Here is a 17926-nt window from a genome sequence, read left to right as displayed (position 1 = left end):
TTTTAAACATTTATAAAAGCAATATTCAGGTCAGGGGAACTTTTGATTCTTTTTTTCTTTAATATTTTTTTTTTAGTTGTAGATGGGAACAATACCTTTATTTTATTTATTTATTTTTATGTGGATCAAACCCAGGGCCTCACACATGCTAGGCAAGTGCTCCACCACTGAACTACAGCCCCACCCCTGAACTTTTGATTCTTTAAAGCAAATTTAACCACAAAATTTTGCAACTTTTTCTGGTAGAGGATGAATGATAGAATCAAATTTCAGGGGCATTACAAAATGACCAAACTAGGCACTGTGATGCATACCTATAATCCCAGAAGTTTAGGAGGCTGAGGCAGAAGGATCACAAATTCAAAGCCAGGCTCAGCAAAAGTGAGGTGCTAAGCAATTCAGTGAGATCCTGTCTCTAAATAAAATACAAAATAGGGCTGGGGATGTGGCTCAATGGCCAAGCACCTCTGAGTTCAATCCCCAGTACCCATTCCCCCCCCCCAAAAAAAAATGCCCAGACTATGATAGATTATACCATAGTCCCCTCTTATTGTGGGAAATACATTCCAAGACCCCAAGTGGATACCTAAGATTGAGGGTACTACTGAACCCCATGTATACAATTTTTCCTGTTTATACATCTCTATGATAAAGTTTAATTTATAGATCAGGCAAAATAAGAGATTAACAATAATAAATGATAGAATAATTATAACAATATATTGTAATAATTGTTATGCAACTATGGTCTTATTCTCTCTCTCAAGATATTACATTGTATTATCTTATTACATTGTATTGTTATATTAATGTGTGGGTAACATGTATAACATAGATACAGTGAACAAATATTTGATCCATGTCTCAAGTGGGATGGAGCAGGATTGTACTAGATCTCATCACCATTCCGAGCATAGAATGATGCCATGCAGAGTTTAAAACTTATGAATTCTTCATTTCCTGAATTTTCCATTTAATACCTTGAGACCACAGTTGACCGTGGGTAACTGAAACTACAGATAAGGGGGTACGTCAAACTGCCAAAGATCCTAGGCAGGAGGTTTTTTGCCAATAGCCCGGCGAAGGGCATCCTTGACCTCTTTATTCCTTAAAGTATACACCACCGGATTGAGGAGTGGAGTGAAAACAGTGTAGGTCACAGAGATCAGCTGGTCCTGATCCCTGGTGTTCTCCGACTTGGGCTTGAGGTAGGCGATGGAGGCACAGCCGTAGTGGACGATGACCACTGTGAGGTGGGAGGCACACGTTGCAAAAGCTTTCTTCCTTCCTTGGGCAGAGGCAATCTTGAGGATAGTAGAAATGATGAGAATGTAAGAGATGAAGACCAAGCCCATGGGCACCACAATAACCAGTGAACTGATGATGAAATTAAGTATGTCATGTAGGGTGGTGTCCGCACAGGAGAGTTTCATAACTGGGCGGATGTCACAGAAATAATGGGCCACCTCTCTATCACAAAAAGGCAGCCTGAACACAGATGAAATCTGAATAACAGCCACCAGCAGCCCAATGCTGCAGGCTCCCCATACCAGCTGGGCACATACCCTCTTGTTCATGATGACCGTGTACCTCAAGGGATTACAGATGGCTACATAGCGGTCATACCCCATGGCTGTGAGCAGAAAGCAGTTGTTGATGGCCAAAGTGATAAAAAAGAACATCTGGGTGGCACAGCCAGCCAAGGAGATGGGCTGGCTCAGACCTCTGAGGCTGGAGAGCATCCGTGGAACGATGACCAATGTGTACACCGTCTCTGAAGTGGAAAGCATACTGAGAAAGAAGTACATAGGTGTGTGAAGGTGACGATCGATGCTGATAATTGTCACAATGATGACATTCCCAGCCAAGGTTAAGAGGTACAAACTAAGAAACACCACAAAGAGGGTAAGCTGGTGTTCATGGAAGCTGGAGAAACCCTGGAAAACAAACTCACTCACCACTGTGCAGTTTTCCTTCTTCATTGAACCAATCCCAGATCCAAAAGATGGAGACTTAGGTCCATCAGCCCTAATTCCTCAGTGCCCACTGCTTTGAAGTGGAGAACCCTCGGAGGAGGAGGTGTTATGGATTCAAGTTCGTGGGGACAACTGTTCATCCGGGAAACTGTTCTAGAAAAGAATAGAAAACACAGTCAGGAAACAATTTCATGTGTGATGATTTATGCACAAAGTTGTGGAAAAATAAATAGGGATGCGACAGAGCGGAAGGAAAGGTACCTGGGGCCAATTTGGTAAAGACTTCCTGGTGAGTAGGAACACAGGAGTTAGGAGAAAACCACGTTAATTAAATAGAAAAATGCATAGTTAAACTTGAAAAAAATTTTCTTATAACTTTAGATTTTGTTATTAAAGTTTGTTTAAACTAGAGCTTTTATCATCTTCTTAAAGAACTTTCCTCGGGGGCTGCCCAATGCTCTCTGTTCCAGCATAACACCTGTGTGTGCCTTCTGCCTGTTCCTCTTCTCTGTATTTTTTTTTGTGAACCCTTTTTACAAGTCATTCAATTTCTTCAAATCTGATTGTTCTCCACACTTTTTTAGGACAAGAAATGTTCCCCTCTTGATTCAATACTTCCTCCCTTCCTCAGAAAGTCTCCTCAGTATTAAATAGAACTAAATAGAATAAATTTTCTTTTTAAAAAAAAAATCACTTTTCTTTCTTTTTTTAATTACTTGGGCCATCAATAAGCTCCTTGTAGTGTTTCTAAGTATTGCCACCCAACTTGGGCATTTCTACACTTTTTCAAGCTTATGTTTACAAGCAAACTTTTACACACTGACTGCCTTGTTACTAGCCTGAATTATCTTTTCTAATTTCTTCAAAATTATAAATGGGGTAACTTTGAGGAAACCAAACATTTCCACTTTTATTCTCTGAGAGGTTATTGGGGATCAAAAACCTTTCATTTCCAAAAGAGTTTAACAAAAGTAATAAGTAGTTCCCTAAGACACTCCTTAGTTTTTATGAATTATTTTTCTGTATACTATGCAACAGCATAACAATCTATGTATTAGGTAATTATTATGTCCGATATTGTAGACAGGAAAATTTCAACATCTAGAATCAGGTGCTTTATCCAAAATAACTCAATATTTTAATTCTAAGGTGAGGGTGATTTCTCATACAGAAAAACTACCACAGAAGCATCATAAAACAGATATGAGAGAAGATGCTTTTTCGTGTTTTTTTTTTTTTTTTTTTTGGTGGGGGGAGAACTAAGACATCTTTTCTATTCTGGGGATAAAAATTACATTGAAAACTTGGGAAAACTGGAAATTTGTAGAATGTATTATCTAGACAACTTGGTATTAGTATATCAATGGCAATACACGCCCATTTTCTTTGGTTTAATATTTCCACTTCACATTATTTATTTTAAGGAAGTGCTCAAAGGTATGTATCATTATGTGTATATGAAGAAATTTTCATGATATTATTTATAGTCGTGAAGACCAGAAACAATGTGAATCAATAAGGGAATAATTAAATTCATTATGACATATTCATCTGGTGGGAATTATGCAGCTATTATAAATCTTAGAAGTGCTGACATGGAAAGATATGGTTGATAGACAGATGACAAGCTACAGTTTTGTGAAAATAAAAAGAAAAGCAACCAAGAAAGGAAGGAAAGAACAACGAAAGGAAACACATTCAATGACACAGATGCCATTAAAAACATAAAAATAACAAAAAGCTAAAAATAGGGTTTTTTTTCCTGGATAACTTATAGAGAATCTGAAATTATTTTCCCCACACTTTCTATATAATCCAGATTTTTGTACTTAGTTATTCTCTCATAAAAACAAGATCACTAAATGCCTTTCCAAAATGGAAATACATCACGAGGTTTCATGGAGAATTAAAGAGAAAAAGTGAAAATAGTGGACTAATTTACCTTGAAGAAGAGAAGATTGACAGTACAATGCATGGCCAATTTAAAGTTCCTAACCAGGCATTTGATAAAAACTTGAATACCCAAGGGCTGAATCCAGAGGAAATTAACTTCAATTTTTAAAGTCTGTAGTTGTTTTTTTTTTTTTTTGTTTTGTTTTTTAAACACGACAACAATTTTGTGAACAGCACTGGGATTAGAAAGTGGTAAGCTATTTATCACGGGTACAAAACTTAAAGAAACACCAAAAAAACAAAACAAACAAACAAACAAAGACCTCAGCAATCCAAATGAATAGCATTTTAAGGTTTTAAGGCAGTATTTAAAAACCAAAAATTAATGCAAAATGTATGATTCACTAAATGTCATAAGACAGGATCAATGCTATTACCACCCAAGAGAGGAATGAAGGCAGATTTTGGAATGTTCTCACTAAAGGTTTTGAAGAAGAGATAAATCTAAAATTGTTTCAAAAATATCAAGGAAAGTATAAAGCCAAATATGCGGTTAGCTTTCCCTGGAGATGCGGGGACAGGATAGCACTTAACCATTCCTGTGGAACTGGGATTGCTGATGTATTATGCAATAAGGTGGAACAAACGTTTAGGAACTGGAAAGTCAGTCCTACCCATACGAGAACAATGAAGAAATATAACAGGTTATAGAAGAGAAAAAAATCAAATTGAGCCTGTGCTTTCCTGCACTTCACCGCTTCTCTCCCCTTTTCTCAGGAACAGAACTCAAGAGGAAGAGATCCTCTGAGGGATGGAAAGACCATGGTAGCCAAACAGGAAGTGCTGGCTTCCTTCTGAGTCAACTGAGGAAAGCAACATGGTACTCCAAGGTCTGTTCCCTGAGATTCCGGTTATTGGGCCCCAACTATTTCTCTACCTTTGAAAGAATTCAACAATTTTTCCTTCTAGAGAGATCTTTTTTTGTTTGTTTGTTTTTTCTGGATCTCACAACCAATTCTGAGCAACAGGTTAATCTGATTCATTTCGTTGAGTCTTTCCAATTGGAAGCAAGCTGAAAAAACTCATGGGCTCTACTGGCTACGTAGGAGTCCATCAAATACAACTGAATCATAGGGCCCCAGAGTGGGGAGGCAACTTAAAAGGCACAGGACCCCCCACATTCTGCTTTAGCATCTCCAGTTATTGGAAATTTATTATAAGTTAGCATCCATTTTTTTTGTAAGAAACTAAGTTTACTTTAAAAAATAAAACTAGGTTTTTTTAAAAAAATATAAAAATATTCATGGTAGGGGCTCTTTGTACAGGAAGCTATAAACAGAAAGGTTAGTTTTTGTCTCCATATATCCTGGTCTACAGGTAACCATGATGGGTCAAACTTTTCTACATATAACCATGCACATTTCCGTATCAGTTTAATTTTACACAGATGGGATTAGGTGGCACATACCAACTCACATCTACTTTTTTTCATTGAAGATCACGTCCTGAGTACTTTCCATTCCAATACTGCAGATGTATCTCACTCTTCTCATTTCCAGTGATGCATACTATCCCATTATATAAACTCACATAGATCTATAGTCATTAATTCTATTCCTTATTAATTCTTAGAAATGTTTACTTTCTATTGATTCAACACCTGCTTCTTGCAACCTACCACCTCTCACATCACTCCACATTCCATTTCCTCTTCACATAATACTATTTCATATAGAGAAGACAATTTTCATGTCACTGTTAAATTTCAAGTCCTTGAATCCATGACAACAGCAAGATGAACATGACAAAACATTAATGGACATGAGAGTCAATATAACCAACTGAAGACTGAAAACCATAAAGGGAAAAGAGTAAAAATTTGAAAAATGCCCATAATATTCAATTTTCATTTACTCCTGCCAATAACCACTCATTGCTTCTGACCTTGGTAATAGGAAGAAGAAGACACTTTCCAGACTGTGATGTTTAAATGGCATTAAAGGGGCTGAGTTATTCACAGGCACTGGTGAGAAAAACAACCATTGTGTTCAAGAGGCATTTACAATGGAGGTGAAACCCCACAAAGTGAGGACAAGCCAGCTCTGCCCAGTATCAAAAGAACCTCAAAACATTCCCATGCTCATTGAGACTCGGGGCATTGGTTTTGCCTGGGAAGTGGCCCAGGGAGAACAATGCAGTCTCTCAAACTACAGATTTCAGGAGATTTGAATGTTTATTTTCTCCCCAAAGGAGCAAATCCCTCTGTGCAAATTTCCTGGGACCATCATCCATTGGAGAATTCCTTTGGGGTACCAAGAGTTAAGGGAGTAGATCCTGAGAGCTGGTCTCAAGAGCTTCATTAGGAAGTTGGTAGCTGACTGAGGAGATGTTTTCTGATCTGGGGTATGGTTTGGGTTTCAGATACTAATGCTGCCCTGTATTCTAGTTAAGTAAACCACACGAATACTGGGTAAAAACTTATGGAGGGAAGACCCTAAAGTTGAGTTTCTCAGCATTAACAAGCACCTTGCTTTTTGAAATTTATTCAAATAAATAGATCAGGGCAAGGTAGAGGATTATAGGGGCCAGAATTTTTTTTTTTTCTGGTCCGGTTTCACCCTATAGTCAATTTCCTCCTCTCATTGATAAACATCTGAGCTTGACTGTCCCCTTTAGAGACATCTATCACCCACACTTGGACAGGGCAGAAGACACTGACAATGTTATTGCCTTGTTGCTCGCTTTGGTTACTCTCTGACCTTACTGGAGAGAGAATGAAACAGCAGTGGATCTCCAAGAATTCATTTTCTGTATCAGCCTGACCATCCCCACCAGGATGCTCTCTGTACCTTTGGGAGGGGTGTGAGGAGCCATTTCGACTCTGTCTTGTAAAGGGGGATTTGCCATGAAGATCTTTGGTCCAGACTAAGAGCTTTACTTCTGAAATAACCCTATTTCTACTCTGATTTCCACCATAATGAACATTCATCATAGAAAATACAGGAAAGGTTATATAGTACCACATACATCACCTGTAACCCCTAACTCAGAAATCAGCAGTGCTAGCATTTTGGTGAATAGTTTTAAAATCTTTTTTTCAATGCATTCATCTATGTGTATCTGTCTATAAGCACATAAATTTATGTTTATGGAAAACCTGGGCGGTTATTATTTTTGTAGCTGCTTTGGTTTGAAGGTATCCCTCAAAGCTCATGTGTTGAAAACTTAATCTCCGTATTTATATTTAGAGGTGAGACTTTTGAGAATTTATGTTAGATTAGATCATGGTGAAATCAGTCCTTCGTAAAAAAAAAGAAAAGGAGACCTGGGATAGCATGTCAGTTCTCTCTCCATCTGTCTCTGCCATGTTACTAAGTAAGAAGGTCTTTGCCAAATATTGGTAATGCTCTTGGGCTCAGCCTCCAGAGCCATGAACTAAATAAATCTTTATTCTTTCTAGATTATCTGTAGTAGTTTGTTATACCAATAAAAAATGAGCTTAAAATAAAAAATCTCCCTTCTTTACAAGATTATGCTATACAAAATTCTTTATGTTCAGTTTAGTTTTTCTCTTAATATATTGTGAGCCATTCCCATATCAAGAAGCATTTTTTCCTACATTATAATTTTAAACAACTGCCTTGCCTTCTATTACAAGAATGCTCTTTCTTGTTTGAGTAAAGATTCAATTGAGCACCACTCACTACAATAAATTATTAAGTCTTTAAAGTCTCTTTTCCTTTGGACCAGGGTGTGTCAACAGGGATACTGTTGACATTCTGGGGCTGATACTTCTTTGTTGTGTGTGTAGGTGGATGAGGATAGACACCCTCAGTGGGTGGAGACTGTCTTGTGTATTGCAAGGTGTTCAGTAAGGTATGTGACGATACTCAGTAGGTGTTGAATGCCAGTAGCATCCTCCCTCCTTTCCCCACTGCCTTAGAGGAAATAGAAAATGTCTTTAAATATTACCAAATTCCCCTGAAGAGTATTCCACCACTACCACCACCACCCTTTTTGTAAATTTCATTGACCTGTTAAAAACCAAATCAAAGCCTCATTTTTGGTTGTCATTTTTCCTTGTATCATTAAGTTTGCTTTATCCCTATATTTCTTATAAATTACAAATTAATCCCAATGGCTTAATTAGATTTAGGTTAAACATTAAAATATATCAAAGTACATATGCTATCAACTATATTGTAATATATTAAACCATTAGCTATGTTAACTGTGTATAAAATACACACAGTCACATGTTGTATGATAATGTTTTGGCCCCAGACAAAATGTTGGTCCCATAAGATTGTGTTGCCTAGGATCTCTCAGCCATCTTAATTTGTATGAGTATTCGATGATGCTTGCACAATGACAAAAATCATCTAATGACACATCTTTCAGAATGTATTCCTGTCATTAGGCAATGCATAACTGTACATAAAAATTGACATATATGTCAATTATAAATATTAAAACCAAGCATGTGGGGCTGGGGCTGTAGCTCAGTGGCAGAGTGCCTGCCTTGCCTGTGTGAGGCACTGGGTTCAATCCTCAGCACCACATAAAAATCAATAAATAGGGCTGGGGATGTGGCTCAAGCGGTAGCGCATTCGCCTGGCATGCGTGCGGCCTGGGTTCGATCCTCAGCACCGCATACCAACAAAGATGTTGTGTCCGCCGAAAACTGAAAAATAAATATTAAAAAACTCTCTCTCTCTCTCTCTCTCTCTCTCACTGTCTCACTTTCTCTTAAAAAAAATCAATAAATAACTACAACCAAAAAATATTTTTTAAAAAATTAAAAAACAATAAAACCAAGCATGTCGGCAGATTTAACAAATAAAAGTACAGAATGCCTGATTAATTTGAATTTTTGAATGTTAATAAATAATAATTGATAAGTATATCCCAAATATTGAATGATACATACACTTATCAAATATTATGAATTATTTATCTGAACTTCAAATTTAATCAGACATCCTGTATTTTATCTGGCAGCCTTAATTAGGAGGTACACATTATCTGATTGTCCTACTCTAAGCAAAGCTAATTTAAAAACATCACCTTGTACCCCATAAATACAACAATTATTGTTTGTTAATTTCAAAAATGAAATTTAAGTATTCACATAAAAGCTTATCCGTGTATCAGCTAGATCTTTATTCAAATTGATCTCATCAAATATTTATTAATTAATCTATTTGATAACCTTTGTCAAAATCAATTTTTGTTAGGGGTTCCAAAATAGTGCTTCTATAATTATTTAATGGAATTCTTTGGTACAAAAGATTCATCAATTAGGTCTCAGGGCCATAAGCTAGGAATGAGTAGAAGTGGAATTCAAAGCTTAGTCTTTTAATTCTGAGTCTATTCAGAATAGACTAATGAATCTAGTCCCACACTATTATACTCAGTGAAATAAAATTATTCACCTTTGATATATTAATGATACATGACTACAAGTCATCATAATCCCAGCAAGTGGATGTTAGCAGGAATATCCTTTGGAGAGTAGGAGGACCTGCCAACTGCAGCTAATTCATAAGTATTCCCTAAGCAGAAAAAATAAAGACTCTAGAAATAAGGGTTATTTCTAGATGGTATCCAGAATAGAAAAAAAAAATGATGCCCAATTAAAGAATCTATGATTTCCTTTCATTCTGGCCACAAATTCCAAGTAAAACATTTCCAGATAACCTTTGTAGCCAAGTTCATAGCCATGGGTGTGCCCTACAGAATGAAATTGCTTGGAGTTTCTAGAAGGATTTGAGTTTTTATTCACAAAATCTTTGGGAAGGGTAGAGCAAATAAATGTCCTCTTTAGTCACATGACTAGGCAGAAGAGCACCTGCAGATTGGAATTTGAGAGCACAAGGAAGTTCATCTTCCTTTTTATTTATTGACTTTTTTTGTGCAATTATTTAAGTTTATAGTGAAATATCCTGTGGTTAGAAGAGTGGAAAGTGGATCACAAAGTCATATCTTTCACATATTTTACCTACTCTGAAAGCATTCTGTGTTATTAATTACCATTGCCATTAACTAAATAATATGTCCTGGGAGCTGTTTTTCCTAAGCACAGAGGCAAAGACAAGATTGGTGATTCTCACAAAGGATAAACAATTGAAGGTAAAGAGCTGTCCAGCATTCTCTAGAGCATGTGTGTGTGTGTGTGTGTGTGTGTAAGAAAGGGAAGAATCATTTGGTTAGATTATAATATCTTGATAGAACACTCAACAAGTTAATTGCTCATTTATCCCTCTAATGAGTATCTATTGAAAGTCTAAACATGACATTCACTGTTCTAAGCACAAAGTGAAGAGCAATGAATCAAACATACATAGCCACTGACTTTATGAGTTGGTCATGAGAGGCCAGATAGCAAAAGATGGCATTTTCCCAGAATGCCACGGTGCACACCTGTAATCCAAGCCACTCAGGAGGCTGAGGTGGGAGGATTGAAAATTTGAAGGCAGCCTGAGAAACTTAGTGAGACCCTGTCTCAAAATAAAAATATTCATAGAACTGGGGATGTACCTCAGTGATAAAGTGCCCCTGGGCTCAATCCCCAGCACTAAAAAAAAAAAAAAAGAAAAAAAAAAGAGATACAATTTTTATATATGGTGATACATGCTATTATAAGATAAGAATGAAGTAATCTGGGGAATAACTAACCTTCTGGTATGAATTTTGATCTATTAATTACTTATTCAGCAGTAAGTAAAAGTCATATGGAGATGACTGGTCTGGTATATTCACCACTAAAAATGAATGTATTAGCATCCTGAGTTATTCTGAGTGTGGTTAATGCCTCAGACACTGGTCAGCTCCTGTCAGTTGACCATTGAGATCTGGGGCTTGCATGGCAGATACAGACAGACCCTGATCAGGGAGTTCACACCAAAACTTTTCTAAAGACCAAGTTCATTGGCTGCTCTTGTTTCTTTTCCTACTACTGATAACTGATGCATTCAAAGCAACTATATCACTTTCCATCTTGAAACTCTCCTTAGTCTTGATGGTGTGGCAATGCCATTTCCTAATGTTTTTTCTAGGGAAGAGCTTACCATGGGTGGTCATTTAGCAAATAGTGTGATTTGCAGTGGGAACAGTGGCTGTCATTTAACCTGATGATTCAATGCATTTGGGATTGTCAAGAGAGCTTTCTTCGAGTTATCATTTCAGTACATAATTAGCCTAAACATGTAAATTAGCCACCACTCACTCAGGAACATGAGTCTGATTTAATTCCCTCCTGTTACTATCTGGTATAATTTGCTCATTGATTTTTCCACATTTTTTTGTCCTCCTTTCCACATCGGACGACATAGTTCTTAAGAGCACTTGGTCCCTTGTCCTTTCCTCAGTCCTAAATCTTCAACCAAAGTGGCAGCAAAAACAACCAATACCACTACCATGACAACGGGAACCTCATAATTTAGTTCTGCATTTGCCACTGAAAAATCGCTTAGATAGATGACTCACACAGACCACACTGTGGGGTTCAGCTTTCTCAGTCCCCAAAAGGAAGGGATTTAAACTGATAGTATCCAAGGGCCCTTTCTGTTTTAACATTTTATGGTATTTTTCTATACTTGAGGACTAAAGACAGAAAGTTATGATTTGGAAAATGGAAATAACACCTCCCTCCCACACACACAAGTCATTTCTAATAAATGTCCCATCATTGCCTCAATTCTGCCACCCTGCCACTATTCTGCTTTCAACCTTCAACTTCCATTTTTTCAAATCTATCACTGCCTCCTGCTGCTTTTTCTTTTTACCTCTGCCAGCTATGAGACACAGGCACAGGAGGCAAGGTTTCTATGTATCCTGAACTGTCAACTGGGCAAGCCAGATGGGAGAAGGAGGGAGTCATCCACCAGGCTGCAGGGGCCACTGTTCTTTGGGAATCACCACAGGATCATACTGTTCAGGTAACTAGCTGTTGTCCTCCTGAACTTGACTCCTAATTGCCAGACAACGCTGAGAGGCTAGGTCTGCCGTGGACCTAAGGCACGTGGAGTCCAAACTTCTCATTTCATAGACACAACTGTTCTGAAGGGAATATCCACTTATAAGGTCTAAACATTAAATCATTAACACTTTCATTTCATAAAACACATTTTAACCATGCCCCAATATCTTCTCAAAAAAATCTATATCCCACATGACTATAGATACACGTATATCTATGCCTGTCTATATGCATGTGCATGTGTGTGAGTGTACACATAATGCTCATATATATGAAAAGCTCTCTGTTTCAAACAAATTGTTTTCCAGTTTCATTTGATTGCCTATATATTATATATACATATATACACACATACATATACACACACAAAAATAATACATATATATTATTATGTATATTATATATATTAATACATATATATTATTATATATATGTTATTATGTATGTATTATATATATATATATGTATTTGTGTGTGTGTGTGTGTGTATGTATGTATGTTCCCTAGCCAAAATAGTTTGATAACTATGCATCACCTTTCAAATACAAGCTTGATACTTGATAGTTTGTCAAGTTCTACCACACATTCACTATCTGGCTCCTATATACCTTCTCAATCTCAACTTTCCAATTTATGTACCCTGTGTTCGCTATGCTTTAGTTTTGCTAGTGTTCTCTCAATTTCTAGAATTTTCCAAAGACTCTCTTGTTATGGGGACTACCCAGATTTTGTCTTTACCCATCCTCATGCTTTAACTTCCTCTTTAAGTGTCATTTTTATCAAAAGACCACCCTGTCTAAAATATATTATCCTTCCACTTCTGTATGGAAACATTATTTACTTTTTTTACAAACTTTAGTTACAAGCTGTTATTATTTGCTTACTTATTTATTGTCTATCTTCTTCAACAGAAGGCTCACCCAAAGGAAAATATCCTGTCTATTTTTTTGATCATTAATAAATAGTAAATATGAAAGAGCTTGGCACATATACACCATATATATATATATATGTTGGGTTTAATGGTAGCAAGGGTCTTGGGTCTGTATCTATATTTAAGCCATTTTATCACTGGCCGTGATAATTCAACTTCAAAACTGTTTGAAAAATATGTTGTAAAAATGGCACTAATGAAATTCAAGGCTTAGTTTGTTCATTTGGGGAAGTCAGTATATACTTTTAGCCAAAACTCTATCAACAGTGCTCATTTTAATAAGGCAGTGCTTCATAATTCTGTATAGTTCTCTTTTTCTCTTAAGATTAGCATCCTGACATTATTGAACTGCATAGCAAATTAGTACAAATCCAGTTTAGGAATTGAGGCTATCAAAAATTATTTATTTCATATTTACTATTATACATTCCTTCTAATTAACTGTTGCCCCTTGAGTCATATGAAGAGAGGATTTTCTTCCTGGATCTTTCTGTAGCATGACTCTGGTATTTGCTGTAATAAAGAAGCCTGTTTTCTCTAGGCAGCCTATTCTATGATGGGCTTTGTGTTGGTTTATTCTCCAATTTTATTGACTTGAACAACCTGAAATTCACATTCACAGTGCAACAAGATTCTTTGACAGCTACTGGATGCAGTTGTAAATTGTAAACAAAAAAAATGCAAATGTAGGCACTGAAATCAAGTAGCAGTTTTTGATTGTGAAGTGGTCATCTGAATAATCTATAATATTTATGTTAATTAATTTATTTTATCACAATAAAATTACATACTTTCTCATTAAAATGTTTGCAACTCTTTGATTTTGAGAAACACTGGCTTATAGGAATGACCATCAAAATGTCCTAAATTTTTTGGTATTGCACCATGTTAGACCATGAGTTTTAATTTTTGATTAGACCCTCATATTCATTTGTTTTTTTAAACCTCTAATAATCTGCAGATATTGCCTGTTTTGCAGGAGGGAAAGAAAACTTTGATGAATAAAACTGGGAACTATGTTCAGGGCCTCATCCTTCCCTTCTCTAGCCCTTTTCCTATTTTCAAAATCTAGACCAAAGGTTTTTAATCCTATCATAATCCATTTGATGTCCTACATTTTATAGAGCTTTCTTTGTTACCCTGATGGATTATGAACTGACCTAGCCGAGATGAAATTATGGTAAGGTAAGGTTAATGACATTTAGACTTCATGTCTCCTCTCTTGCAAGGGAGATCACCGAGATCCTGGGTGAGCCCAATATTTTGGGGAAATTTATGAAAGTAAGATATTTATCTTAGTCAAATTTCTGTTACTGTTGAAAAAAAAATGCCTGAGATAATCATTAGCTTTAACAAAGGAAAGGTTTATTTTGGCTCACTGTTTTGGGGATTGTCGTTCATAATTGTACTCCTGTTGCCTCCTGGCCTAGGATGGGGCAGCAAATCATGATAGAAGTGTGTGTCAGAGGAAGCTGCTTACCTCATGGTGGTTAGAATGCAAAAAAAAAAAAAAAAACAAGGAAGGGCAGGATCCCAACATCCCCTCCAATGGCACAGCGCCGGTGACATGAGACCTCTCAGTGGCCCACCTCTTGAAGTCTCTACTACCTCCTAGTAGCCCCACAGGCTGTGGGAACAAGCCTTTAACATAAGGATCTTTAGGGGATACTCACCCAAACTGTGGCAGTATTTTAGTCACATTTGGGTAAAAACACTATTTTTTCCTATTCAGACTTTTCTCCATTCCATTTCCTTTATTGGTGGCCTGAGCACAGCTGGAGGCAGCTTTGGGTTCTAGCTAAGGAGGATTTCAGTTTAGTTCAAGTCCTATTCAGTGCAATAAATGCACCTGGTTCTCAGTCACTTCCAGGTGTGTTAATATACCAGGAGCCATGCTAGTGTAGGCATGGGCTTCAGGAAAGCTCCTTCATCAAAGAGCCAGTGCCTGGTTCACAACACAAAAGTGGACCGGGCAAGGTCATTTGTTACATGAACACTCTCTCCAGTGCCGTGCACTGGGGATCCGGGGTCAGAGAAGGAGAACCAAGGCTGAAATATCTGGAGCCAGAGCTCATCTTATCAAAAAATTTTCCAATTACCAGATGTGTGTGAAGTTGTTAGCAGAATATTTGGTGTGTTTCCATGTCTAATGAAAATGAAAATTTTCTTCTATTAGAAATCTACTCAATAAGGCAGAATACAAAATTAGACACACACTGGAATGGTTTTGCCTTTTGTGATGAGGATCAAGCACTGCGGAATTCATCAGAATGCCTGCATTTGTGAGGCACAGACCTTTAGCACTACTACAGTGACACTATTGTATATGAAACCGCATTTTCTATTTGCTCTAGCTACCAATAGTAGAAAATGCTGATTGATGATGCTAGAAAAATGAATTATTTTGTAGTTTGTCTATAAAAATGGTAATACAATATTTCTGTCGGATAAAAGGAGACCAAATAGTATGTAGCAAAGATAGGTAGAAAAATAAAAATATTATAGTGGGATGTCTAAGCAGAAAATTGTCATTTTTTTCTAGATTTTATAATTTTCTTTTTTTTTTTTGCCAGCTTTTATACCTTGTAACTTGTTGGGATTTATTTTCTTTTTCTAAATATTCATTCTAGTACCTAAGATTGTACCCATAATTTTTCTATATGATTTCTTAAGAAGTGCCCACTAAGTTTGTGTAAGTTTCAGATCCCTGAAACTGGCTCCATCTCCAAGTTACCTACACACGAATGTGTTTTTAAAATAAGCACAATTCCCCCATTCTACTATAAAGAAGTAGTAAAATAAGAAAACTTTATAATAAGAAAAACTGTCCAGGATGAGTAAGTGCCACCCAAGCAGCCTGATGTGGGGGTGACAGGAACATCATGAGCAGGATAGATATTATTTATCTGATCTTCTGAAACAGTGAACAATTCAAGGATTTTGTTGCAGGAAAAGCAAAGAATAATCTCCCCTTGATGGACGTGATAGTTTATTTCCTGCGAAACCTGGTATATATGAAAATCATTTGTCAAAGTCAGGTACAAGGCTCAAATAATTAGAAGACATCCAAGTGGACATTCAAAAGATGTGCAGAAGCAGGGCGGTTCGTGAATAAGCAAGGCTGCTACTTCAGGGCTTTGATTGCTTACTATTGCTAAAAACATCTCCCGAGTACCTAGAGTACCTATCATTGAGACAAACAACCCCCCAACACACACACACACACACACACACACACACACACACACTAACGACTATGTGTAGGCAATAACACTCTCAGGAAATACAAAGATCAAAAAGATTCAGAACAACTCCCTGCTTCTCCCCATTTCCTCAGCCCCAACTCTGACTCCCCCTGCACCAAACATACCAGTCAGGGTCCTGTCTAGCCAGGGTCCTGAAAAATAAGGGCTTCACAAGTTACCTATTAAAATGCAAATGTTCCAGGCTGGGCTAAGACCTCTTGTCCTTATCTGCTAACGGCCTAAAGGGATTCCTTTAAGAGAAAGTTGTTTCCATTTTTCAACTGTGTAATTCTGTAAGGAAGCATAAAATAAACCTAGCCGACATTACATTTGCCCCGAGGACTGACTGCAAAAGTAGAATTTTCTGTCTAGAACCATGCCTGGAAATGATCTTCCAGCTCTCCACCCGCACCTTGAAGGCCTGTGTTTGTGAGGAGGGGCCTATCTCCATCTCTGGCAGGAGGAGCTGGAAGGAGTCTCTTTGTTTGCTATTCCCAAGTCTAACCAAAGCCCTTACATAATAATCACTGTATCAGTAATGTATACAGGATGGCCCATCTGTCCTGTTCTAAGCACTTCACTATGTTAACTTAACACTCACAAGCATCCTTAAGACAGGTAATACCTCTATTTTATGACCTGGACTCTTTGTAAATTTTGCATTTAATGTCTTTGAAATATGCATGACTAATACTTTACTTATTTCTTTTAACTTAAAAAAAACTTAATACGATATTCTGGCATTAAAAAAAAAAACTTGATTATCCTCTATGGCCTAAACCTTTCAAAAACAAAAACAAACAAAAAAAAACTTTCCTTACCATCAGGTCCCTTGAGAATATTCCCCGGCAGGCTTATCCTGATGGAAAGATTAGCTCACTTACTGTCTGCATCTATTCGAAGACCAAGGAAAGTATGAAGCGCTTTGGGTGAAATGGTGGGAAAAGGCAAAATGGTGTGTATAGGTAGGTATAAGGCAAAAGTCACAGTCAATTTACTTGATCTCACTTTATGGTTGATACTATTCCCTTAATTACAAGATAGCGCAAAGAGGTCTCATTTGCAAAGTCTGAGTGGCTTATTATATAGCCCGAAGACAGGCAGCTTGATTTCACAGATGGTCACACTTACATCACACCTACATACTGTAAAATAGATTATGATATAAAATAGATTATGCTCAGACAGTGGTCAGTGCTGAGAAATTTCAGGGAACCTACAGATGGATTTTTTTTCCTGTGTTTTGTAGTTTAGTCAGGGGTGGGGTACCCCAAGAAGTATGACACTAGATAGAAAACATTTTCCTGATCTATTGACTTTTCATGTCCATTCGGAAAAGGACCATGTATCTGACCCTTTTTAATCTCTTGGCCTCCTGTGACAGGTTCCAATTGGCATATCTGGTAGGACTTGCCTATAAACAGTCCATAGTATTGTAGCTTCAGTTATATAAATCTGTAATCTCAAAATAGTAAGGCCACCTTTAGATTTGAAGGATACAGCATTATTTTGTTACAAAAAAATCAAGTGCTTGAAATAGATCTTATAGTTACTCTCCATGCAAATACTGAATGGGTGTAAAATTCCACCTGGTTCTCCCTTCCACGTGAGAGAGAACTTAGTCTCTAAAAATGGAAGGGAAAGGATCACTGCTGGCATTATTTCTTGAAGTCTCATTTTCCTTTTTCTGGGGGAAGAAGGTCTATCTGTACCCAAGGATGCAGCTTGTATAATCCCTGTCTTCGTCTCTGTCTGAGTGACATTTACTTTGGGAGTCCCGGGAGTTTCCATTTATTTCTTTCAGATTTATTTCTTTTGGACCCAAAGTGAGTAACCATTCAGGTCAAGACAAGAAGTAAAAAGTATTAAACCACTGACTTTAATGTGAAAATCCACC

The 17926-nt window shown here is 37.1% G+C and overlaps 1 protein-coding gene across 1 annotated transcript; it reads right to left on the bottom strand.

The window, feature by feature from the left end:
* Positions 1-1049: 1049 nt before the first annotated feature.
* LOC113196215 (olfactory receptor 10J1-like) lies at positions 1050-1982 on the bottom strand. The gene has a single exon (XM_026407983.2). The coding sequence runs from the start codon at positions 1980-1982 to the stop codon at positions 1050-1052; it is 933 nt and encodes a 310-aa protein (XP_026263768.2).
* Positions 1983-17926: the final 15944 nt, after the last annotated feature.

The sequence above is a fragment of the Urocitellus parryii genome, chromosome 11 (assembly GCF_045843805.1).
Source record: "Urocitellus parryii isolate mUroPar1 chromosome 11, mUroPar1.hap1, whole genome shotgun sequence".
Taxonomy (NCBI): domain Eukaryota; kingdom Metazoa; phylum Chordata; class Mammalia; order Rodentia; family Sciuridae; genus Urocitellus; species Urocitellus parryii.
Note: the sequence above shows the minus strand (reverse complement) of the source record. Positions and strands in the feature narration are given on the sequence as shown.

Bases quoted from the DNA above. Each gene is read 5' to 3' on its own strand.
- LOC113196215 (XM_026407983.2), bottom strand. From the start codon at position 1,982: ATGAAGAAGGAAAACTGCACAGTGGTGAGTGAGTTTGTTTTCCAGGGT.